The sequence below is a fragment of the Cherax quadricarinatus genome, chromosome 83 (genome assembly GCF_038502225.1).
Source record: "Cherax quadricarinatus isolate ZL_2023a chromosome 83, ASM3850222v1, whole genome shotgun sequence".
Taxonomy (NCBI): domain Eukaryota; kingdom Metazoa; phylum Arthropoda; class Malacostraca; order Decapoda; family Parastacidae; genus Cherax; species Cherax quadricarinatus.
Window position 1 is genome coordinate 1,901,531 of NC_091374.1, and position 25,910 is coordinate 1,927,440.

The window sequence follows — 25,910 nt, forward strand, 5'->3', positions numbered from 1 at the left end:
CAACACTGAAACACAACCATGTTGACACCATATATGTGTCCACCAGCTAGGACGCCCAGAAGACAGCTAGGGCGCCCAGGAGACAACTAGGACGCCCAGGAGACAGCTAGAACGCCCAGGAGACAACGCCAAGGAGATAGGACGCCATGGAGACAGCTAGGACGCCCAGGAGACAGCTAGGACTCCCAGGAGACAGCTAGAACGCCCAGGAGATAATTAGGACGCCCAGGAGACAGCTAGGACGCCCAGGAGTCAGAACGCCCAGAATACAGTTAGGAAGCCCACGAGACAGCTAGGATGCCCAGCAGACAGCTAGGACGCCCAGCAGACAGCTAGGACGCCCAGAGGGGAGCTAGGACGCCCAGAGGGGAGCTAGGACGCCCATGAGACAGCCAAGACGCCCAGAAGACAGCTAGGACGCACAGGAGACATGTACGACACCCAGGAGACAGCCAAGACACACAGAAGACAGCTAGGATGCACATGAGACAGTCAGGACGCCCAGAGACAGCTAGGACGCACAGGAGACAGATAAGACGCTCAGGAGACAGCCAGGACACAAAGGAGACAGCCAGGATGCCCAGGAGACAGCCAGGACACACAGAACACAGGTAGCAGGACACAGGTAGCAGGACACACAGTACATAGGTAGCAGGACAAACAGGACACGGGTAGCAGGACAAACAGGACACAGGTAGCAGGACACAGAACACAGGTACCAGGACACACAGAACACAGGTATCAGGACACACAGAACACAGGTATCAGGACACATAGGACACAGGTAGCAGAACACAACTCTCAGCAGCACCATAAGCGTGTGGCAGACACAGGAAGCAGGACACACAGGACACAGGTAGCAGAACACAACTCTCAGCAGCACCACAACCGTGTGGCAGACACAGGTATCAGGACACAGGACACAGGTAGCACAAGACAACTCTCAGCAGCACCATAAGCGTGTGGCAGACACAGGTATCAGGACACACAGGACACAGGTAGCACAAGACAACTCTCAGCAACACCATAAGCGTGTGGCAGACACAGGAAGCAGGACACACAGGACACAGGTAGCAGAACACAACTCTCAGCAGCACCACAACCGTGTGGCAGACACAGGAAGCAGGACACACAGGACACAGGTAGCACAAGACAACTCTCAGCAGCACCATAAGCGTGTGGCAGACACAGGTATCAGGACACACAGGACACAGGTAGCACAAGACAACTCTCAGCAGCACCATAAGCGTGTGGCAGACACAGGAATACCCAGTACTTGTCAGTGTTCAATCTGCCACCAGCAAATCTTGTTTTAATGACTGCCACTCACATTCGTCAGCCCGCCTCTCTATGCTAATCCGATTTCCATTTTCAGGACAGCCCAGCACTGCGCTCACCAAACAAACCATACCCATCTGACATTCCATTTCCCGGACCTGAGGATACGTTCCTCTTTGCCTAGTAGTAAACAGGGACGTTACTGAGGTGCTTTGGACGTTTACTGAGGCTGGAATAAAACAGAATGACCTAGAGGGTGTATAAAGGTGTATTCAGCTACAGGTACAGATAAATACAGTTGTATAAATTAGTATACATAGCAGAATATGTGTAGAATACCTAGGATAATCCAAGAAAGTTAGACAAAGTGACTTTTTTTCCACTGTGGTCCTTGTAATATCTTATTACTAAAACCTTAAAAGCTAAAACATCTAAGTCTCTCAACTGTGTGAAAAACAATTACAATAAAAGGAGATATAATAGGTGTGGAAGGAAGGAAGGAAGGAAGGAAGGAAGGAAGGAAGGAAGGAAGGAAGGAAGGAAGGAAGGAAGGACTGGAAGAAGGGTGAGCAACAAGCTCAGGAGAACAAGAAATTCGAGGTACGACTAAATTCTACCTTGTCACCATCGCAAACAAGAAATTTTTATAGTTAAATGTGAGAAGCGTCAGGTAAAACAAGGAGCCACAGCTGTCTACCAGTCAAGAGAGGAGCCACAGCTGTCTACCAGTCAAGAGAGGAGCCACAGCTGTCTACCAGTCAAGAGAGGAGCCACAGCTGTCTACCAGTCAAGAGAGGAGCCACAGCTGTCTACCAGTCAAGAGAGGAGCCACAGCTGTCTACCAGTCAAGAGAGGAGCCACAGCTGTCTACCAGTCAAGAGAGGAGCCACAGCTGTCTACCAGTCAAGAGAGGAGCCACAGCTGTCTACCAGTCAAGAGAGGAGCCACAGCTGTCTACCAGTCAAGAGAGGAGCCACAGCTGTCTACCACTCAAGAGAGGAGCCACAGCTGTCTACCAGTCAAGAGAGGAGCCACAGCTGTCTACCACTCAAGAGAGGAGCCACAGCTGTCTACCAGTCAAGAGAGGAGCCACAGCTGTCTACCAGTCAAGAGAGGAGCCACAGCTGTCTACCAGTCAAGAGAGGAGCCACAGCTGTCTACCAGTCAAGAGAGGAGCCACAGCTGTCTCCCACTCAAGAGAGGAGCCACAGCTGTCTACCAGTCAAGAGAGGAGCCACAGCTGTCTACCAGTCAAGAGAGGAGCCACAGCTGTCTACCAGTCAAGAGAGGAGCCACAGCTGTCTACCAGTCAAGAGAGGAGCCACAGCTGTCTACCAGTCAAGAGAGGAGCCACAGCTGTCTACCAGTCAAGAGAGGAGCCACAGGTGTCTACCAGTCAAGAGGAGCCACAGGTGTCTACCAGTCAAGATGAGCCACAGGTGTCTGCCAGTCAAGAGAGCCACAAAAGTACCTGTGAGTGACATCCTACGGATGGTTACAATATAACTATGTAAGACGCCTCACCTCTGCTGCAGATATTAACGCGGGAGGTTCACAGGTATACTTAGCTTCAGTAAGATTCTTCTGGACACAGAACAAGTGTTTCCTGACGCGGGACTTAAATGGTGACCTGCCACTGGTACTTTTGATCATCTGACCAAGGTCTTCCACTGGATTATTAGATCCCCCCCCCCTTCCTTTAAAGATTAAAGTTATTTCTCTGCCACGAGTTTGATTACCATAAAATAACCGTATTGTATAAGATAATTTCTTTCTGTTTACGTGCGGCCAGCAGTAACAGCCTGGTTGATCAGGCCCTGATCCACCGTGAGGCCTGGTCAGGGACTGGGCCGCGGGGGCGTTGACCCCCGGAACGACTTCCAGGTAGGAGTTAACCTCATGTGTGGAGGTGGTGGAGGTACTAGAGTATACACCTCCTCCTTGGTTGCTACCTATACATCCATATTAGCACGTTAGGATCTGGCAGGCTTGATACAAGGCAGGGGAAATTATTTCCAATTTATGGAATAAAGAGCCAGAGAGAGAGAGAGAGAGAGAGAGAGAGAGAGAGAGAGAGAGAGAGAGAGAGAGAGAGAGAGAGAGAGAGAGAGAGAGAGAGAGAGAGAGAGAGAGAGAGAGCCAGGTGTGTGTCCAGTGAGGCAGTAACATTCCACACACACATAAACACAACAATATTTAAACACTCAATTTACACTTACAGTGCAAGTGTTTACTGCGTGTGTACTCACCGTGAGGTGGGGGGGGGGTTGTTTCAGCTCCTGGCCCCGTCTCTTACTGTAAACCTGGTGGCTCACAGGGAGTTAGTGGTCACAGGTGCTAGGAACATAGGTTGTGGTGTGTTAATGGTCACAGGTGCTAGGAACACAGGTTGTGGTGTGTTAATGGTCACAGGTGCTAGGAACACAGGTTGTGGTGTGTTAATGGTCACAGGTGCTAGGAACACAGGTTGTGGTGTGTTAATGGTCACAGGTGCTAGGAACACAGGTTGTGGTGTGTTAATGGTCACAGGTGCTACGAACACATGTGGTGTGTTAATGGTCACAGGTGCTAGGAACACAGGTTGTGGTGTGTTAATGGTCACAGGTGCTAGGAACACAGGTTGTGGTGTGTTAATGGTCACAGGTGCTACGAACACATGTGGTGTGTTAATGGTCACAGGTGCTAGGAACACATGTTGTGGTGTGTTAATGGTCACAGGTGCTAGGAACACATGTTGTGGTGTGTTAATGGTCACAGGTGCTACGAACACGTGGTGTGTTAATGGTCACAAGTGCTAGGAACACAGGTTGTGGTGTGTTAATGGTCACAGGTGCTAGGAACACATGTTGTGGTGTGTTAATGGTCACAGGTGCTACGAACACGTTGTGGTGTGTTAATGGTCACAGGTGCTAGGAACACAGGTTGTGGTGTGTTAATGGTCACAGGTGCTAGGAACACAGGTTGTGGTGTGTTAATGGTCACAGGTGCTAGGAACACATGTTGTGGTGTGTTAATGGTCGCAGGTGCTAGAAACACAAGTTGTGGTGTGTTAATGGTCACAGGTGCTAGGAACACATGTTGTGGTGTGTTAATGGTCACAGGTGCTAGGAACACATGTTGTGGTGTGTTAATGGTCACAGGTGCTAGGAACACAGGTTGTGGTGTGTTAATGGTCACAGGTGCTAGGAACACATGTTGCGGTGTGTTAATGGTCACAGGTGCTAGCAACACATGTACTAGCAACATATGTACTAGCAACATATGTACTAGCAACACATGTACTAGCAACATATGTACTAGCAACACAGGTACTAGCAACACAGGTACTGTCAACACAGGTACTAACAACACATGTACTAGCAACACAGATACTGGGAACACAGGTACTACCAATATATATACTAGCAACACAGGTACCGGGTACTTACAGAGTCTGGATGCTACTGAGGGTCTGGAAGGTGCCATTCTGGATCGTCTTAATGTTGTTGTCGTAAAGTGACCTGCAGAAACACTTCCATGGTTACAACATTATCTTTAAACAGTAAAGAAATTATGTATAACGTGAAGATTCTTACACAGTATATAACATTCCAGCAGGTACTGGAGTGTCTTACACAGTATATAACATTCCAGCAGGTACTGGAGTATCTTACACAGTATATAACATTCCAGCAGGTACTGGAGTGTCTTACACAGTATACAACATTCCAGCAGGTACTGGAGTATCTTACACAGTATATAACATTCCAGCAGGTACTGGAGTGTCTTACACAGTATACAACATTCCAGCAGGTACTGGAGTATCTTACACAGTATATAACATTCCAGCAGGTACTGGAGTATCTTACACAGTATACAACATTCCAGCAGGTACTGGAGTATCTTACACAGTATATAACATTCCAGCAGGTACTGGAGTATCTTACACAGTATATAACATTCCAGCAGGTACTGGAGTATCTTACACAGTATATAACATTCCAGCAGGTACTGGAGTATCTTACACAGTATATAACATTCCAGCAGGTACTGGAGTATCTTACACAGTATATAACATTCCAGCAGGTACTGGAGTATCTTACACAGTATATAACATTCCAGCAGGTACTGGAGTATCTTACACAGTATATAACATTCCAGCAGGTACTGGAGTATCTTACACAGTATATAACATTCCAGCAGGTACTGGAGTATCTTACACAGTATATAACATTCCAGCAGGTACTGGAGTATCTTACACAGTATATAACATTCCAGCAGGTACTGGAGTATCTTACACAGTATATAACATTCCAGCAGGTACTGGAGTATCTTACACAGTATATAACATTCCAGCAGGTACTGGAGTATCTTACACAGTATATAACATTCCAGCAGGTGACTGGAGTATCTGACACAGTATATAACATTCCAGCAGGTACTGGAGTATCTTACACAGTATATAACATTCCAGCAGGTACTGGAGTATCTTACACAGTATATAACATTCCAGCAGGTACTGGAGTATCTTACACAGTATATAACATTCCAGCATACTGGAGTATCTTACACAGTATATAAAATTCCAGCAGGTACTGGAGTATCTTACACAGTATATAACATTCCAGCAGGTACTGGAGTATCTTACACAGTATATAACATTCCAGCAGGTGCACTGGAGTATCTTACACAGTATATAACATTCCAGCAGGTACTGGAGGGTATCTTACACAGTATATAACATTCCAGCAGGTGACTGGGTTATCTTACACAGTATATAACATTCCAGCAGGTACTGGAGTATCTTACACAGTATATAACATTCCAGCAGGTACTGGAGTATCTTACACAGTATATAACATTCCAGCAGGTACTGGAGTATCTTACACAGTATATAACATTCCAGCAGGTAATAAATAACAAAAAGGCACAATACCGTGACTGGAACGATACACAAATAACCCGCACATAAAAGAGAGAAGCTTACGACGACGTTTCGGTCCGACTTGGACCATTGACAAAGTCACACTAACCAGAGGGGGAGCAGGACGGCTATATATAGGCAGGAAGAGGTGGTGGTAGTAGTAGTAGTAGTAGTAGTAGTAGTAGTAGTACAGGAATTGTATATAAAACCGACAAGATGAAATTAATGAACATTAAAATGGTATAAAATACCGACAGATTGTTAGGTAAGACACATATGCAACAGTCAGGTATCTTTATTTCGAAACGTTTCGCCTACACAGTAGGCTTCTTCAGTCGAGTACAGAAAAGTTGATAGAAGCAGAAGATACTTGAAGACGATGTAATCAGTCCATCACCCTTAAAGTTTTGAGGTGGTCAGTCCCTCAGTCTGGAGAAGAGCATTGTTCCGTTGTCTGAAACAATATGAAGTTGAAGTGACAGGATGGAGCCTTTATATAGTGCCAGGAGGTGAGACGGAGGTTGATTTGGGAGGGCAGGTCCCTCTCAAACCCAGCCGTTCTCACTAGTAGAGGTCGAAGTTGATGGTCTGTACCAAGATACCCTTGTGTTGCAGTGTCTGACAGAATGAACACTTCAACTTCATATTGTTTCAGACAACGGAACAATGCTCTTCTCCAGACTGAGGGACTGACCACCTCAAAACTTTAAGGGTGATGGACTGATTACATCGTCTTCAAGTATCTTCTGCTTCTATCAACTTTTCTGTACTCGACTGAAGAAGCCTACTGTGTAGGCGAAACGTTTCGAAATAAAGATACCTGACTGTTGCATATGTGTCTTACCTAACAAGATGAAATTAAGACACATGCACAACACCCGGGCATCCCCATCATAGACGCTTTGCCATCCAGCCAGCCACTGGATGGCTGGTCGATCTCTCTCTGACAGACTTAGGGAGCACAAAAATAGTGTTAGGCTTGCCGACACTAACAATGCTCTTTTCTGTCACGTCAGAGATCATAGCCATCCTATTGACTGGTCTTCTGCTAAAACTGTCTTCCCTACTTCCAACTCGAACAGTCGCCGTCTAGTTGAATCCTCTCTAATACACAACTTTCCTTCTGTAGATGCCTTCCTCTCCCACTACATTGTAAAATGCTCCAAACTTCAGAACACCCGTGACTTAACCTGAATCCTCATTTTTTTCTTCCTCTTCCCCTTTCCTCTTTCCTTTTCTCCTCTGTTGTCTTTCTCTCTCCTGTCTCGTGTTTCTGTTCCTTCTTCATTTATTTCACCACTTCCCCTTTCACGCACCTCGGTGCGCTTGCTCTCCCTCTGTGGGCATCTAGCTCTCTTGCAGTGCTCTCCTTCCTTTGTATTTGACTGGCTCGTCTTCCTTATTTTCCACTTCTACCACAACCACTAATACTACCTCTTCTTCTTCTACTACTACTACTACAACTACTGATGAAATTAAGACACATGTGTTAGGTAAGACACATATGCAACAGTCAGGTATCTTTATTTCGAAATAAAGATACCTGACTGTTGCATATGTGTCTTACCTAACAATCTGTCGGTATTTTATACCATTTTAATGTTCATAAGACACATGTGCGGCGTCTGGTTGTCTTCGTTGTGGACGTTTCGCCATCCAGTGGCTGGCTGGATGGCGAAGCGTCTATGATGGGGATGCCCGGGTGTTGTGCATGTGTCTTAATTTCATCTTGTCGGTATTATATACAATTCCTGTACTACTACTACTACTACTACTACCACCACCTCTTCCTGCCTATATATAGCCGTCCTGCTCCCCCTCTGGTTAGTGTGACTTTGTCAATGGTCCAAGTCGGACCGAAACGTCGTCGTAAGCTTCTCTCTTTTATGTGCGGGTTATTTGTGTATTCCAGCAGGTACTGGAGTATCTTACACAGTATATAACATTCCAGCAGGTACTGGAGTATCTTACACAGTATACAACATTCCAGCAGGTACTGGAGTATCTTACACAGTATATAACATTCCAGCAGGTACTGGAGTGTCTTACACAGTATATAACATTCCAGCAGGTACTGGAGTATCTTACACAGTATATAACATTCCAGCAGGTACTGGAGTATCTTACATAGTATATAACATTCCAGCAGGTACTGGAGTATCTTACACAGTATATAACATTCCAGCAGGTACTGGAGTATCTTACACAGTATACAACATTCCAGCAGGTACTGGAATATCTTACACATTTTATGCCGAGGATGCGACCCATGACAGTCGACTAACACACAGGTATCTATTCGTACTGCTAGGTGGACAGGGTCAGCAAGTAGGTGTAAGGAAACTTGTCCACATGTTCCTCTGTGCAGGGAATCGAATTCGGGAGCTTGTGATTGTGAGTGGAATGCTCTCAACGGCACATAGGTGAGAGTCAACATTGTTGTTGCAGAGAGGTCAACACAGGTGTTGCAGGGATCAACACAAGTGTTGTAGGGATGAAGACAGGTGTTGTAGAGATGAAGACAGGTGTTGCAGGGATCGACACAGGTGTTGTAGGGATAAAAACAGGTGTAGCAAGGGATGTGAAGACAGGTGTTGCAGGGGGTGCCAAGACAGGTGTGGCAGGTGTCAAGACAGGTGTTACAGATGTTGCAGGGTTGTCAAGACAGGTGTTGCAGGGGGTGTCAAGACAGGTGTTCCTGGTACAGAGGATACAGGCAGGATACTCACAAGAGGTTAAGGCTACGCAGATCTGTGAAGGCGTCTCTGCGTAGACAGGAGATCCTGTTGGCGTTCAGCAGTCTGTGAGTACACATGATACATACTGGTCAGTGGTGGGCTGTATGTGTCACCACCTCTCACTCACTCTCTTACTCTAACTCACTCTCTCACACTCACTTTTACACTCATCCACTTACTCACCCATACTCTTCACTTTAAAACACACATATACACACATTCACTCACTCCACACTCATTCATACACACACAACCATAGGTATGTAAGGAAGTATTTCTTTCAGTCTTAGAGTGGATGAAAAGTGGAATGACTTAGATAGTGGAGGCAAGCTTAATACACAGCTTCAAGATAAGATACGATATACGTCTCTCTCTCCCGTCAATACAAGGCACAAGTAGTGTTGATAACAGTCCTGGTTGTTCCCTCCTGACCACCACCAGGTAAATCTCAGACGTTCCTTGCACAAAGATTAAGTTTGATCTCGATTGAATGAGGGAGAAGACCAAGAATATGGACCAGGAGGAAGAAGAGAAGGAGGAGGAGGAGGAGGAGAGCTGAGACAGTAACGTGAATGATGGTATTATCAGATACGTCACTGTGTCTCTTCTTGCGTCCCTCCTCCCTCCCTGCGTCCCTCCTCCCTCCCTGGGTCCCTCCTCCCTCCCTGGGTCCCTCCTCCCTCCCTGGGTCCCTCCTCCCTCCCTGCGTCCCTCCATCAATACCACCCTCAAAATGTCATTAGCATTCTGAGATTTGTGGTGTCGCCACAAAGACCCTTACATTTGTTGTGTACGACCCTTACATTTGTTGTGTACGACCCTTACATTTGTTGTGTACGACCCTTACATTTCTTGTGTACGACACTTACATTTGTGTACGACCCTTACATTTGCTGTGTACGACCCTGACATTTGTTGTGCACGACCCTTACATTTCTTATGTACGACTTTTACATTTGTTGTGTACGACCCTAACATTTGTTGTGTACGACCCTGACATTTGTTGTGTACGACCCTTAAATTTGCTGTGTACGACCCTGACATTTGTGTACGACCCTGACATTTGTTGTGTACGACCCTGATATTTGTTGTGAACGACCCTGACATTTGTGTACGACCCTTACATTTATTGTGACATTTGTGTACGACCCTGATATTTGTTGTGTACGACCCTGACATTTGTTGTGTACGACCCTGACATTTGTTTTGTACGACCTTGACATTTGTTGTGTACGACCTTGACATTTGTGTACGACCCTTACATTTGTTGTGTACGACCCTTACATTTGTTGTGTACGACCCTTACATTTGTTGTGTACGACCCTTACATTTGTTGTGTACGACCCTTACATTTGTTGTGTACGACCCTTACAGTTGTGTACGAGCCTTACATTTGTTGTGTACGACCCTTACATTTGTTGTGTACGACCCTTACATTTGTTGTGTACGACCCTTACATTTGTTGTGTACGACCCTTACATTTGTTGTGTACGACCCTTACATTTGTTGTGTACGACCCTTACATTTGTTGTGTACGACCCTTACATTTGTTGTGTACGACCCTGACATTTGTGGGGGTACAACCCTTAGATTTATGGGCACGACCCTTACAGGTGTACCTGCTGAGGGTGAATGGTCGGAGGACCTGACAGGGAAACTCTGTTATGTGCACAAACGAGAGAGCGAGAGAGAGAGAGAGAGAGAGAGAGAGAGAGAGAGAGAGAGAGAGAGAGAGAGAGAGAGAGAGAGAGAGAGAGAGAGAGAGAGAACACATTCGTACAACATTATGATATCAACGAGATAAGGTCTGTTGATCAAATGAAAATGTTGACCCACAGATGGCTCACAGTTGACCCACAGATGGCTCACAGTTGACCCACAGATGGCTCACAGTTGACCCACAGATGGCTCACAGTTGACCCACAGATGGCTCACAGTTGACCCACAGATGGCTCACAGTTGACCCACAGATGGCTCACAGTTGACCCACAGATGGCTCACAGTTGACCCACAGATGGCTCACAGTTGACCCACAGATGGCTCACAGTTGACCCACAGATGGCTCACAGTTGACCCACAGATGGCTCACAGTTGACCCACAGATGGCTCACAGTTGACCCACAGATGGCTCACAGTTGACCCACAGATGGCTCACAGTTGACCCACAGATGGCTCACAGTTGACCCACAGATGGCTCACAGTTGACCCACAGATGGCTCACAGTTGACCCACAGATGGCTCACAGTTGACCCACAGATGGCTCACAGTTGACCCACAGATGGCTCACAGTTGACCCACAGATGGCTCACATTTGACCCACAGATGGCTCACAGTTGACCCACAGATGGCTCACAGTTGACCCACAGATGGCTCACAGTTGACCCACAGATGGCTCACAGTTGACCCACAGATGGCTCACAGTTGACCCACAGATGGCTCACAGTTGACCCACAGATGGCTCACAGTTGACCCACAGATGGCTCACATTTGACCCACAGATGGCTCACAGTTGACACACAGATGGCTCACAGTTGACCCACAGATGGCTCACAGTTGACCCACAGATGGCTCACAGTTGACCCACAGATGGCTCACATTTGACCCACAGATGGCTCACAGTTGACCCACAGATGACTCACATTTGACCCACAGATGGCTCACATTTGACCCACAGATGGCTCACAGTTGACCCACAGATGGCTCACAGTTGACCCACAGATGGCTCACAGTTGACCCACAGATGGCTCACAGTTGACCCACAGATGGCTCACAGTTGACCCACAGATGGCTCACATTTGACCCACAGATGGCTCACAGTTGACCCACAGATGGCTCACATTTGACCCACAGATGGCTCACATTTGACCCACAGATGGCTCACAGTTGACCCACAGATGGCTCACAGTTGACCCACAGATGGCTCACAGTTGACCCACAGATGGCTCACATTTGACCCACAGATGGCTCACAGTTGACCCACAGATGGCTCACATTTGACCCACAGATGGCTCACATTTGACCCACAGATGGCTCACAGTTGACCCACAGATGGCTCACAGTTGACCCACAGATGGCTCACAGTTGACCCACAGATGGCTCACAGTTGACCCACAGATGGCTCACAGTTGACCCACAGATGGCTCACAGTTGACCCACAGATGGCTCACAGTTGACCCACAGATGGCTGACAGTTGACCCACAGATGGCTGACAGTTGACCCACAGATGGCTGACAGTTGACCCACAGATGGCTGACAGTTGACCCACAGATGGCTTCCATTTCATCCTGTTCCCTACTTATATGTCTCATAACAATAAAATGAGCTGATGTAGGTAACAGCTCTGAACTTGTCAATAAAGTTAAGAATCCTTAACTTGTAAATAACTTGTCAATAAAGTTAGGGATCCTTAACTTGTAAATAACTTGTCAATAAAGTTAGGGATCCTTAACTTGTAAATAACTTGTAAATAAAGGTAGGGATCCTTAACTTGTAAATAACTTGTCAATAAAGGTAGGGATCCTTAACTTGTAAATAACTTGTCAATAAAGTTAGGGATCCTTAACTTGTAAATAACTTGTCAATAAAGTTAGGGATCCTTAATTAACTTGTAAATAACTTGTCAATAAAGTTAGGGATCCTTAACTTGTAAATAACTTGTCAATAAAGTTAGGGATCCTTAACTTGTAAATAACTTGTCAATAAAGTTAGGGATCCTTAACTTGTAAATAACTTGTAAATAAAGGTAGGGATCCTTAACTTGTAAATAACTTGTCAATAAAGGTAGGGATCCTTAACTTGTAAATAACTTGTCAATAAAGTTAGGGATCCTTAACTTGTAAATAACTTGTCAATAAAGTTAGGGATCCTTAATTAACTTGTAAATAACTTGTCAATAAAGTTAGGGATCCTTAACTTGTAAATAACTTGTCAATAAAGTTAGGGATCCTTAACTTGTAAATAACTTGTCAATAAAGGTAGGGATCCTTAACTTGTAAATAACTTGTCAATAAAGGTAGGGATCCTTAACTTGTAAATAACTTGTCAATAAAGGTAGGGATACTTAACTTGTAAATAACTTGTCAATAAAGGTAGGGATCCTTAACTTGTAAATAACTTGTCAATAAAGGTAGGGATCCTTAACTTGTAAATAACTTGTCAATAAAGGTAGGGATCCTTAACTTGTAAATAACTTGTCAATAAAGGTAGGGATCCTTAACTTGTAAATAACTTGTCAATAAAGGTAGGGATACTTAACTTGTAAATAACTTGTCAATAAAGGTAGGGATCCTTAACTTGTAAATAACTTGTCAATAAAGGTAGGGATCCTTAACTTGTAAATAACTTGTCAATAAAGGTAGGGATCCTTAACTTGTAAATAACTTGTCAATAAAGGTAGGGATCCTTAACTTGTAAATAACTTGTCAATAAAGGTAGGGATCCTTAACTTGTAAATAACTTGTCAATAAAGGTAGGGATCCTTAACTTGTAAATAACTTGTCAATAAAGGTAGGGATCCTTAACTTGTAAATAACTTGTCAATAAAGGTAGGGATCCTTAACTTGTAAATAACTTGTCAATAAAGTTAGGGATCCTTAACTTGTAAATAAAGGTAGGGATCCTTAACTTGTAAATAACTTGTCAATAAAGGTAGGGATCCTTAACTTGTAAATAACTTGTCAATAAAGGTAGGGATCCTTAACTTGTAAATAACTTGTCAATAAAGGTAGGGATCCTTAACTTGTAAATAACTTGTCAATAAAGTTAGGGATCCTTAACTTGTAAATAACTTGTCAATAAAGTTAGGGATCCTTAACTTGTAAATAACTTGTCAATAAAGTTAGGGATCCTTAACTTGTAAATAACTTGTCAATAAAGGTAGGGATCCTTAACTTGTAAATAACTTGTCAATAAAGTTAGGGATCCTTAACTTGTAAATAAAGGTAGGGATCCTTAACTTGTAAATAACTTGTCAATAAAGGTAGGGATCCTTAACTTGTAAATAACTTGTCAATAAAGGTAGGGATCCTTAACTTGTAAATAACTTGTCAATAAAGTTAGGGATCCTTAACTTGTAAATAACTTGTCAATAAAGTTAGGGATCCTTAACTTGTAAATAACTTGTCAATAAAGTTAGGGATCCTTAACTTGTAAATAACTTGTCAATAAAGGTAGGGATCCTTAACTTGTAAATAACTTGTCAATAAAGTTAGGGATCCTTAACTTGTAAATAAAGGTAGGGATCCTTAACTTGTAAATAAAGGTAGGGATCCTTAACTTGTAAATAAAGGTAGGGATGCGTAACTTGTAAATAACTTGTCAATAAAGGTAGAGATCCTTAACCTGTCAAACTCTGTGTAAAAAATAGTCAACAAATATCTACCCCATTACTGATACCCATCAACCTTACCACCCCTCCCCCACCCCAGTGCCCCGTTTCCTGTCCCAACAAGGAAGGGGCAGGCAGCATTGTAAATATACATAAGAAGGAGCACTGCAGCAGGTCTACTGACCCATGTTAGACAGGGCTTGGTTACCTAGTGGCCCATTCTAGACAGGGCCTGGTTACCTATTGGCCCATGCTAGACAGGGCCTGGTTACCTAGTGGCCCATGCTAGACAGGTCCTGGTTACCTAGTGGCCCATGCTAGACAGGTCCTGGTTACCTATTGGCCCATGCTAGACAGGTCCTGGTTACCTAGTGGCCCATGCTAGACAGGTCCTGGTTACTTAGTGGCCCATGCTAGACAGGTCCTGGTTACTTAGTGGCCCATGCTAGACAGGTCCTGGTTACCTATTGGCCCATGCTAGACAGGTCCTGGTTACCTAGTGGCCCATGCTAGACAGGTCCTGGTTACCTATTGGCCCATGCTAGACAGGTCCTGGTTACCTAGTGGCCCATGCTAGACAGGTCCTGGTTACTTAGTGGCCCATGCTAGACAGGTCCTGGTTACCTATTGGCCCATGCTAGACAGGTCCTGGTTACCTAGTGGCCCATGCTAGACAGGTCCTGGTTACCTATTGGCCCATGCTAGACAGGTCCTGGTTACCTAGTGGCTCATGCTAGACAGGTCCTGGTTACCTATTGGCCCATGCTAGACAGGTCCTGGTTACCTAGTGGCCCATGCTAGACAGGTCCTGGTTACCTATTGGCCCATGCTAGACAGGTCCTGGTTACCTAGTGGCCCATGCTAGACAGGTCCTGGTTACTTAGTGGCCCATGCTAGACAGGTCCTGGTTACCTATTGGCCCATGCTAGACAGGTCCTGGTTACCTAGTGGCCCATGCTAGACAGGGCCTGGTTACCTATTGGTCCATGCTAGACAGGGCCTGGTTACCTAGTGGCCCATGCTAGACAGGTCCTGGTTACCTAGTGGCCCATGCTAGACAGGGCCTGGTTACCTAGTGGAGCACTGCAGCAGGTCTACTGACCCATGTTAGACAGGTCCTGGTTACCTAGTGGCCCATGCTAGACAGGTCCTGGTTACCTAGTGGCCCATGCTAGACAGGGCCTGGTTACCTAGTGGCCCATGCTAGACAGGGCCTGGTTACCTAGTGGCCCATGCTAGACAGGTCCTGGTTACCTAGTGGCCCATGCTAGACAGGGCCTGGTTACCTAGTGGCCCATGCTAGACAGGGCCTGGTTACCTAGTGGCCCATGCTAGACAGGTCCTGGTTACCTAGTGGCCCATGCTAGACAGGGCCTGGTTACCTAGTGGAGCACTGCAGCAGGTCTACTGACCCATGTTAGACAGGTCCTGGTTACCTAGTGGCCCATGCTAGACAGGTCCTGGTTACCTAGTGGCCCATGCTAGACAGGGCCTGGTTACCTATTGGCCAATGCTAGACAGGGCCTGGTTAACTATTGGTCCATGCTAGACAGGGCCTGGTTACCTATTGGTCCATGCTAGACAGGGCCTGGTTACCTAGTGGCCCATGCTAGACAGGGCCTGGTTACCTAGTGGCCCATGCTAGACAGGGCCTGGTTACCTAGTGGCCCATGCTAGACAGGGCCTGGTTACCTATTGGTCCATGCTAGACAGGGCCTATTTACTTACTGGCTCATGAGCCAGGGGTGTGAGCCAGGGATGAGGGCCAGGGGTGTGAGACAGAAGTAAGAGAAAGGGGGTGAGAGCCAGGGGCGAGGGTCAGGAGTGAGAGCCAAGGGTGAGGGCCAGGGGTGAGGGTCAAGGGTGTGAACCAAGGGTGTTAACCAGGGGTAAGAACCAGGGGTGTGAGCCAGGAGTGAGAGCCAGGGGAGAGGGCCAGGGGAAAGGGCCAGGGGTGAGAGCCAGGAGTGAGAGCCAGAGAGGGCCAGGGAAGAAGGCTAGGGGAGAGGGCCAGGGGAGAGGGTCAGGGGTGAGGGTCAGGGGTGAGGGCCAGGGGAGAGGGCCAGGGGAGAGGGCCAGGGGAGAGGGCCAGGGAAGAGGGCCAGGGGAGAGGGCCAGGAGAGAGGGCCAGGGGAGAGGGACAGGGGAGAGGGCCAGGGGAGAGGGTCAGGGGAGAGGGCCAGGGGAGAGGGCCAGGGGAGAGGGCCAGGGGAGAGGGCCAGGGGAGAGAACCAGGGGAGAGGGCCAGGGTAGAGGGTCAGGGGAGAGGGCCAGGGGAGAGGGCCAGGGGAGAGGGCCAGGGGAGAGGGTCAGGGGAGAGGGCCATGGGTGAGGGTCAGGGGAGAGGGACAGGGTTGAGGGCCAGGGGAGAGGGCCAGGGGAGAGGGTCAGGGGAGAGGGCCAGGGGAGAGGGCCAGGGGAGAGGGCCAGTGGAGAGGGCCAGTGGAGAGGGTCAGGGGAGAGGGCCAGGGGAGAGGGCCAGGGGAGAAAGCCAGGAGAGAGGGCCAGGGGAGAGGGTCAGGGGAGAGGGCCAGGGGAGAGGGCCAGGGGAGAGGGTCAGGGGAGAGGGTCAGAGGAGAGGGTCATGGGAGAGGGCCAGGGGAGAGGGCCAGGGGAGAGGGCCAGGGGAGAGGGCCAGGGGAGAGGCACAGGGGAGAGGGCCAGGGGAGAGGGCCAGGGGAGAGGGTCAGGGGAGAGGGCCAGGGGAGAGGGTCAGGGGAGAGGGCCAGGGGAGAGGGTCAGGGGAGAGGGCCAGGGGAGAGGGCCAGGGGAGAGGGTCAGGGGGAGAGGGACCGGGTAGAGGGCCAGGGGAGAGGGCCAGGGGAGAGGGCCAGGGGAGAGGGCCAGGGGAGAGGCACAGGGGAGAGGGCCAGGGGAGAGGGTCAGGGGAGCGGGCCTGGGGAGAGGGTCAGGGGAGAGGGCCAGGGGAGAGGGCCAGGGGAGAGGGCCAGGGGAGAGGCACAGGGGAGAGGGCCAGGGGAGAGGGCCAGGGGAGAGGGTCAGGGGAGAGGGTCAGGGGAGAGGGCCAGGGGGAGAGGGTCAGGGGAGAGGGCCAGGGGAGAGGGCCAGGGGAGAGGGTCAGGGGAGAGGGTCAGGGGAGAGGGCCAGGGGAGAGGGCCAGGGGAGAGGGCCAGGGGAGAGGGCCAGGGGAGAGGGCCAGGGGAGAGGGTCAGGGGAGAGGGCCAGGGCAGAGGGTCAGGGGAGAGGGCCAGGGGAGAGGGACAGGGGAGAGGGCCAGGGGAGAGGGTCAGGGGAGAGGGCCAGGGGAGAGGGTCAGGGGAGAGGGCCAGGGGAGAGGGCCAGGGGAGAGGGTCAGGGGAGAGGGTCAGGGGAGAGGGCCAGGGGAGAGGGCCAGGGGAGAGGGCCAGGGGAGAGGGCCAGGGGAGAGGCACAGGGGAGAGGGCCAGGGGAGAGGGTCAGGGGAGAGGGCCAGGGAAGAGGGTCAGGGGAGAGGGCCAGGGGAGAGGGTCAGGGGAGAGGGCCAGGGGAGAGGGCCAGGGGAGAGGGTCAGGGGAGAGGGCCAGGGGAAAGGGCCAGGGGAGATGGCCAGGGGAGAGGGCCAGGGGTTCAACAAAGCCACAACATTCATCAAGGATCATCAAGGATCATCAACACTGTTATACTTCACACTAGATGGCAGCACAGCCTCTTAAATTAAGCAGAAATAAATGATATTGGAGACGGTGAAACTGAGGGAGGGCCAAGTAGTGGCCAGCAGGAGGGCCAAGTACTAGCCAGCAGGAGGGGCAAGCAGTGGCCAGCAGGAGGGCCAAGTAGTAGCCAGCAGGAGGGCCAAGTAGTAGCCAGCAGGAGGGCCAAGTACTAGCCAGCAGGAGGGCCAAGTACTAGCCAGCAGGAGGGCCAAGTAGTGGCCAGCAGGAGGGCCAAGTAGTGGCCAGCAATGGGCCAAGTACTAGCCAGCAGGAGGGCCAAGTAGTAGCCAGCAGGAGGGCCAAGTACTAGCCAGCAGGAGGGCCAAGTACTAGCCAGCAATGGGCCAAGTACTAGCCAGCAGGAGGGCCAAGTAGTGGCCAGCAGGAGGGCCAAGTAGTGGCCAGCAGGAGGGCCAAGTACTAGCCAGCAGGAGGGTCAAGCAGTGGACAGCAGGAGGGCCAAGCAGTGGCCAGCAGGAGGGCCAAGTAGTGGCCAGCAGAAGGGCCAAGTATTGGCCAGCAGGAGGGCCAAGTAGTAGCCAGCAGGAGGGCCAAGTACTAGCCAGCAGGAGGGCCACCTAGTGGCCAGCAGGAGGGCCAAGTAGTGGCCAGCAGGAGAGCCAAGTACTAGCCAGCAGGAGGGCCAAGCAGTGGCCAGCAGGAGGGCCAAGCAGTGGCCAGCAGGAGGGCCAAGTATTGGCCAGCAGGAGGGCCAAGTAGTAGCCAGCAGGAGGGCCAAGTTGTGGCCAGCAGGAGGGTCAAGCAGTGGCTAGCAGGAGGGCCAAGCAGTGGCCAGCAGGAGGGCCAAGCAGTGCCCAACAGGAGAGCCAAGTAGTGGCCAGCAGGAGGGCCAAACAGTGGGCAGCAGGAGGGCCAAGTAGTGGACAGCAGGAGGGTCAAGCAGTGGCCAGCAGGAGGGCCAAGCAGCGGAGAGGCCAGGCAGGCCAAGCAGTGGCCAGCAGGAGGCAAGCAGTGGCCAGCAGGAGGGCCAAGTAGGTAGTACAGCAGGGAGGGTCAAGTAGTAGCCAGCAGAGGAGGGCCAAGCCAGTGGCCACCAGGAGGGCCAAGTAGTAGCCAGCAAGAGGGCCAAGTAGTAGCCAGCAGGAGGGCCAAGTAGTAGCCAGCAGGAGGGCCAAGCAGTGGCCAGGAGAGCCAAATAGTGGCCAGCAGGAGGGGAAGTAGTAGCCAGCAGGAGGGCCAAGTAGTAGCCAGCAGGAGGGCCAAACAGTGGCCAGCAGGAGGGCCAAACAGTGGCCAGCAGGAGGGCCAAGCAGTGGCCAGCAGGAGGGCCAAGTAGTGGACAGCAGGAGAGCCAAGCAGTGGCCAGTAGGAGGGTCAAGGCAGTGGCCAGCAGGAGGGCCAAGATGGCCAGCAGTAGGGCCAAGCAGTGGCCAGCAGGAGGGCCAAGTAGTGGACAGCAGGAGGGGCAAGTAGTAGCCAGCAGGAGGGCCAAGCAGTGGCCAGCAGGAGGGCCAAGTAGTAGCCAGCAGGAGGGCCAGAAGTAGTAGCCAGCAGGAGGGCCAAGAGTAGCCAGCAGGAGGGCCAAGCAGTGGCCAGCAGGAGGGCCAAGTAGTGGCCAGCAGGAGGGGTAAGTGTAGCCAGCAGGAGGGCCAAGTAGTAGCCAGCAGGAGAGCCAAGCAGTGGCCAGCAGGAGAGCCAAGCAGTGGTCAGCAGGAGGGCCAAGCAGTGGCCAGAAGGAGGGCCAAGTAGTAGCCAGCAGGAGGGCCAAGCAGTGGCCAGCAGGAGGGCCAAGCAGTGCCCAACAGGAGAGCCAAGTAGTGGCCAGCAGGAGGGCCAAACAGTGGGCAGCAGGAGGGCCAAGTAGTGGACAGCAGGAGGGTCAAGCAGTGGCCAGCAGGAGGGCCAAGCAGTGGCCAGCAGGAGGGCCAAGCAGTGGCCAGCAGGAGGGCCAAGCAGTGGCCAGCAGGAGGGCCAAGTAGGTAGTGGACAGCAGGAGGGTCAAGTAGTAGCCAGCAGGAGGGCCAAGCAGTGGCCACCAGGAGGGCCAAGTAGTAGCCAGCAAGAGGGCCAAGTAGTAGCCAGCAGGAGGGCCAAGTAGTAGCCAGCAGGAGGGCCAAGCAGTGGCCAGGAGGGCCAAATAGTGGCCAGCAGGAGGGGAAGTAGTAGCCAGCAGGAGGGCCAAGTAGTAGCCAGCAGGAGGGCCAAACAGTGGCCAGCAGGAGGGCCAAACAGTGGCCAGCAGGAGGGCCAAGCAGTGGCCAGCAGGAGGGCCAAGTAGTGGACAGCAGGAGAGCCAAGCAGTGGCCAGTAGGAGGGTCAAGCAGTGGCCAGCAGGAGGGCCAAGAAGTGGCCAGCAGTAGGGCCAAGCAGTGGCCAGCAGGAGGGCCAAGTAGTGGACAGCAGGAGGGTCAAGTAGTAGCCAGCAGGAGGGCCAAGCAGTGGCCACCAGGAGGGCCAAGTAGTAGCCAGCAGGAGGGCCAAGTAGTAGCCAGCAGGAGGGCCAAGTAGTAGCCAGCAGGAGGGCCAAGCAGTGGCCAGCAGGAGGGCCAAGTAGTGGCCAGCAGGAGGGGAAGTAGTAGCCAGCAGGAGGGCCAAGTAGTAGCCAGCAGGAGAGCCAAGCAGTGGCCAGCAGGAGAGCCAAGCAGTGGTCAGCAGGAGGGCCAAGCAGTGGCCAGAAGGAGGGCCAAGTAGTAGCCAGCAGGAGGGCCAAGCAGTGGCCAGCAGGAGGGCCAAGCAGTGACCAGCAGGAGGGCCAAGCAGTGGTCAGCAGGAGGGCCAAGCAGTGGCCAGCAGGAGGGCCAAGCACTGGCCAGCAGGAGGGCCAAGCAGTGGCCAGCAGGAGGGCCAAGTAGTAGCCAGCAGGAGGGCCAAGTAGTGGCCAGCAGGAAAGGCAAGCATTGGCCAGCAGGAGGGCCAATTAGTGGCCAGCAGGAGGGCCAAGTAGTAGCCAGCAGGAGGGCCAAGTAGTATCCAGCAGGAGGGTCAAGCAGTGGCCAGCAGGAGGGCCAAGCAGTGACCGGCAGGAGGGCCAAGCAGTGGCCAGCAGGAGGGCCAAGCAGTGGCTAGCAGGAGGGCCAAGCAGTGGCTAGCAGGAGGGCCAAGCAGTGGCCAGCAGGAGGGCCAAGCAGTGGCCAGCAGGAGGGCCAAGCAGTGGCTAGCAGGAGGGCCAAGCAGTGGCCAGCAGGAGGGCCAAGCAGTGGCTAGCAGGAGGGCCAAGCAGTGGCCAGCAGGAGGGCTAAGCAGTGGCCAGCAGGAGGGCCACAATTAACCCACCATGACAATAATTTTGGCCAAGATAATCCCTCATCTACCAAGACATTAATCACACACACAAATGTATTACCCTGTGTTGTATCAGTCAGGGCGTGGGTCAGGGCGTGGGTCAGGGCGTGGGTTAGGGCGTGGGTCAGGGCGTGGGTTAGGGAGTGGGTCAGGGCGTGGGTTAGGGAGTGGGTCAGGGCGTGGGTTAGGGAGTGGGTCAGGGGGTGGGTCAGGGAGTGGGTCAGGGAGTGGTTCAGGGCGTGGGTTAGGGAGTGGGTCAGGGTGTGGGTTAGGGAGGGGGTCAGGGCGTGGGTCATGGAGTGGGTCAGGGCGTGGCTCATGGAGTGGGTCAGAGAGTGGGTCAGGGCGTGGATCAGGGCGTGGCTCATGGAGTGGGTCAGGGAGTGGGTCAGGGCGTGGGTTAGGGAGGGGGTCAGGGCGTGGGTCAGGAGTGGGTCAGGAAGTGGGTCATTGCATGGGTCATGGAGTGGGTCAGGGCGTGGATCAAATCGAGGGTCAGGGCGTGGCTCATGGAGTGGGTCAGGGAGTGGGTCAGGGCGTTGGTTAGGGAGGGGGTCAGGGCGTGGGTCAGGAGTGGGTCAGGAAGTGGGTCAGGGCGTGTGTTAGGGAGTGGATCAGGGCGTGGGTCAGGGAGTGGGTCAGGGCGTGGGTCAGGGAGTGGGTCAGGGCGTGGGTTAGGGAGTGAGTCAGGGCGTGGGTCAGGGCGTGGCTCATGGAGTGGGTCAGGGAGTGGGTCAAGGCGTGGGTCAGGGAGTGGGTCAGGGCGTGGGTTAGGGCGTGGCTCATAGTGGGTCAGGGCGTGGGTCAGGAAGTGGGTCAGGGCGTGGGTCAGGGCGTGGCTCATGGAGTGGGTCAGGGAGTGGGTCAGGGCGTGGGTCAGTGAGTGGGTCAGGGCGTGGGTCAGGGAGTGGGTCAGGGCGTGGATCAAATCGTGGGTCAGGGTGTGGCTCATGGAGTGGGTCAGGGAGTGGGTCAGGGCGTGGATCAGGGCGTACCTCATGGAGTGGGTCAGGGAGTGGGTCAGGGCGTGGCTCATGGAGTGGGTCAGGGCGTGGATCAGGGCGTGGGTCAGAGAGTGGGTCAGGGAGTGGGTCAGAATGTGGGTCAGGGCATGGATCAGGGCGTGGGTCATGGAGTGGGTCAGGGAGTGGGTCAGGGCGTGAATCAGGGCGTGGGTCAGGGTGTGGGTCAGGGTGTGGGTCAGGAAGTGGGTCAGGGCGTGGGCCACGGAGTGGGTCAGGGCGTGGGTCAGGGCGTGGGTCAGGGAGTGGATCAGGGCGTGGGTCAGGGAGTGGGCCAGGGAGTGGGTCAGGGAGTGGGTCAGGGAGTGGATCAGGGAGTGGGTCAGGGCGTGGGTCAGGGAGTGGGCCAGGGCGTGGGTCAGGGAGTGGGCCAGGGAGTGGGTCAGGGAGTGGGACAGGGAGTGGGTCAGGGAGTGGGCCAGGGAGTGGGTCAGGGCGTGGGTCAGGGCCTGGGTCAGGGAGTGGGTCAGGGCGTGGGTCAGGAAGTGGGCCAGGGAGTGGGTCAGGGAGTGGATCAGGAAGTGGGTCAGGGCGTGGGTCAGGGAGTGGGCCAGGGCGTGGGTCAGGGAGTGGGCCAGGGAGTGGGCCAGGGAGTGGGTCAGGGAGTGGGCCAGGGAGTGGGTCAGGAAGTGGGCCAGGGAGTGGGCCAGGGAGTGGGTCAGGGAGTGGGTCAGGGCGTGGGTCAGGGAGTGGGCCAGAGAGTGGGCCAGGGAGTGGGTCAGGGAGTGGGCCAGGGAGTGGGTCAGGGAGTGGGCCAGGGAGTGGGTCAGGGAGTGGGCCAGGGAGTGGGTCAGGGAGTGGGCCAGGGAGTGGGTCAGGGAGTGGGCCAGGGAGTGGGTCAGGGAGTGGGCCAGGGAGTGGGTCAGGAAGTTGGCCAGGGAGTGGGTCAGGGAGTGGGTCAAGGAGTGGGTCAAGGAGTGGGTCAGGGCGTGGGTAAGGGAGTGGGTTAGTGGGTGAGTAGCTATAATGAGTAACTAGCTACTACAATGAGTAACTAGCTACAATGAATAACTGGTTATAATGAGTAACTGGCTACACTGAGTAACTGGCTACACTGAGTAACTGGCTACAATGAATTACTGGCTACAATGAGTAACTGCCTACAATGAATAACTGGCTATAATGAGTAACTTGTTACAATAAGTAATTGGCAACAGTAAGTGGCTACAATGAATAACTAGCTACAATGAATAACTTATTACAATGAGTAACTGGCTACAATGAGTAACACGGACAATGTTGAGGAGGTGTGGTTGAAGAGTCACCAGGATGGGTCTTTAATTACAGTAGTCAGTGAGTATGATGAGTCTGCCATCTGTGAGGTCACTAACACTGGTGCCATCTGTGAGGTCACTAACACTGGTGCTATCTGTGAGGTCACTAACACTGGTGCCATCTGTGAGGTCACTAACACTGGTGCTATCTGTGAGGTCACTAACACTAGTGCCATCTGTGAGGTCACTAACACTGGTGTCATCTGTGAGGTCACTAACACTGGTGCCATCTGTGAGGTCACTAACACTGGTGCTATCTGTGAGGTCACTAACACTGGTGCCATCTGTGAGGTCACTAACATTGGTGCCATCTGTGGTCACTAACACTGGTGCCATCTGTGAGGTCACTAACATTGGTGTCATCTGTGAGGTCACTAACACTGGTGCCATCTGTGAGGTCACCAACACTGGTGTCATCTGTGAGGTCACTAACATTGGTGCCATCTGTGGTCACTAACACTGGTGCCATCTGTAGTCACTAACACTGGTGCCATCTGTGAGGTCACTAACATTGGTGCCATCTGTGAGGTCACTAACACTGGTGCCATCTGTGAGGTCACTAACATTGGTGTCATCTGTGAGGTCACTAACACTGGTGCCATCTGTGAGGTCACTAACACTGGTGTCATCTGTGAGGTCACTAACACTGGTGTCATCTGTGAGGTCACTAACACTGGTGCCATCTGTGAGGTCACTAACACTGGTGCCATCTGTGAGATCACTAACACTGGTCTCATCTGTGAGGTCACTAACACTGGTGTCATCTGTGAGATCACTAACACTGGTCTCATCTGTGAGATCACTAACACTGGTGCCATCTGTGAGATCACTAACACTGGTGTCATCTGTGAGGTCACTAACACTGGTGCCATCTGTAGTCACTAACACTGGTGCCATCTGTGAGGTCACTAACATTGGTGCCATCTGTGAGGTCACTAACACTGGTGCCATCTGTGAGGTCACCAACACTGGTGTCATCTGTGAAGTCACTAACGCTGGTGCCATCTGTGAAGTCAATAAGAGTCACAGCAGTGTGACCTGGGTCACTGCTCACTGTGACCAGAGACATCTGACCCACTCTCACTAAGAGGTCTGTTATAGAAAGCAATCCTAGGATTATATACTAGGAATCTACCCTAGGTATCTATCCAGGGTACTTACTGTAAAAAGTGGAGAGAGAGAGAGAGAGAGAGAGAGAGAGAGAGAGAGAGAGAGAGAGAGAGAGAGAGAGAGAGAGAGACAGACAGACAGACAGACAGAGACAGACAGACAGACAGAGACATACAGACAGACAGAGACAGACAGACAGACAGACCGACAGACAGAGACAGACAGAGACAGACAGAGACAGACAGACAGAGACAGACAGACAGAGATAGACAGACAGACAGACAGACAGAGACAGACAGAGACATACAGACAGACAGAGACAGACAGACAGAGACAGACAGACAGACAGACCGACAGATAGACAGACAGAGACAGACAGACAGACAGAGACAGACAGACAGACAGACAGAGACAGACAGACAGACAGAGACAGACAGACAGATATAAACAGCAGTGACAGTCACAGTCAACAGAGAGAGCTCATCTAAGATTTCCGGAGAGATATTTTAATTTAGTATCTTCTGCAGGGAGGGAGAGGGGCCCCTACCAGCCCCTGACCCGCAGGAAGATCCCCTACCAGCCCCTGACCCGCAGGAAGATCCCCTACCAGCCCCTGACCCGCAGGAAGATCCCCTACCAGCCCCTGACCCCCAGGAAGATCCCCTACCAGTCCCTGACACCCAGGAAGATCCCCTACCAGCCCCTGACACGCAGGAAGATCCCTATCAGCCCCTGACCCCCAGGAAGATCCCATACCAGCCCCTGACCCCCAGGAAGATCCTCTATCAGCCCCTGAGCCGCAGGAAGATCCCCTACCAGCCCCTGACCCGCAGGAAGATCCGGTACCAGCCCCTGACCCCCAGGAAGATCCCCTACCAGCCCCTGACCCCCAGGAAGATCCCCTACCAGCCCCTGACCCGCAGGAAGATCCCATACGAGTCCCTGACCCCCAGGAAGATCCCCTACCAGCCCCTGACCCGCAGGAAGATCCCATACCAGTCCCTGACCCCCAGGAAGATCCCCTACCAGTCCCTGACCCGCAGGAAGATCCCCTACCAGCCCCTGACCCCCAGGAAGATCCCCTACCAGTCCCTGACCCGCAGGAAGATCCCCTACCAGTCCCTGACCCGCAGGAGGATCCCCTACCAGCCCCTGACCCGCAGGAAGATCCCCTACCAGCCTCTGACCCGCAGGAAGATCCCCTACCAGCCCCTGACCCGCAGGAAGATCCCCTACCAGCCCCTGACCCGCAGGAAGATCCCATACCAGTCCCTAAGCCCCAGGAAGATCCCCTACCAGCCCCTGACCCGCAGGAAGATCCCATACCAGTCCCTGACCCCCAGAAAGATCCCCTACCAGTTC

At 51.9% G+C, this 25,910-nt stretch overlaps 1 protein-coding gene across 8 annotated transcripts in view; it reads right to left on the reverse strand.

Annotated features, from left to right (window-relative positions):
- sli (slit guidance ligand) overlaps positions 1 to 25,910 on the reverse strand; it is a 659,016-nt gene that overhangs the window by 53,878 nt on the left and 579,228 nt on the right. For all 8 annotated transcript variants that reach the window (XM_070102675.1, XM_070102671.1, XM_070102676.1 and 5 more), the window contains 2 exons: positions 8,911 to 8,982; positions 4,707 to 4,778 (listed from right to left, as the gene is read on the reverse strand). In XM_070102675.1, coding sequence (XP_069958776.1) covers positions 4,707 to 4,778; positions 8,911 to 8,982 — 144 coding nt within the window. The remainder of the gene's footprint in view (positions 1 to 4,706; positions 4,779 to 8,910; positions 8,983 to 25,910) is intronic.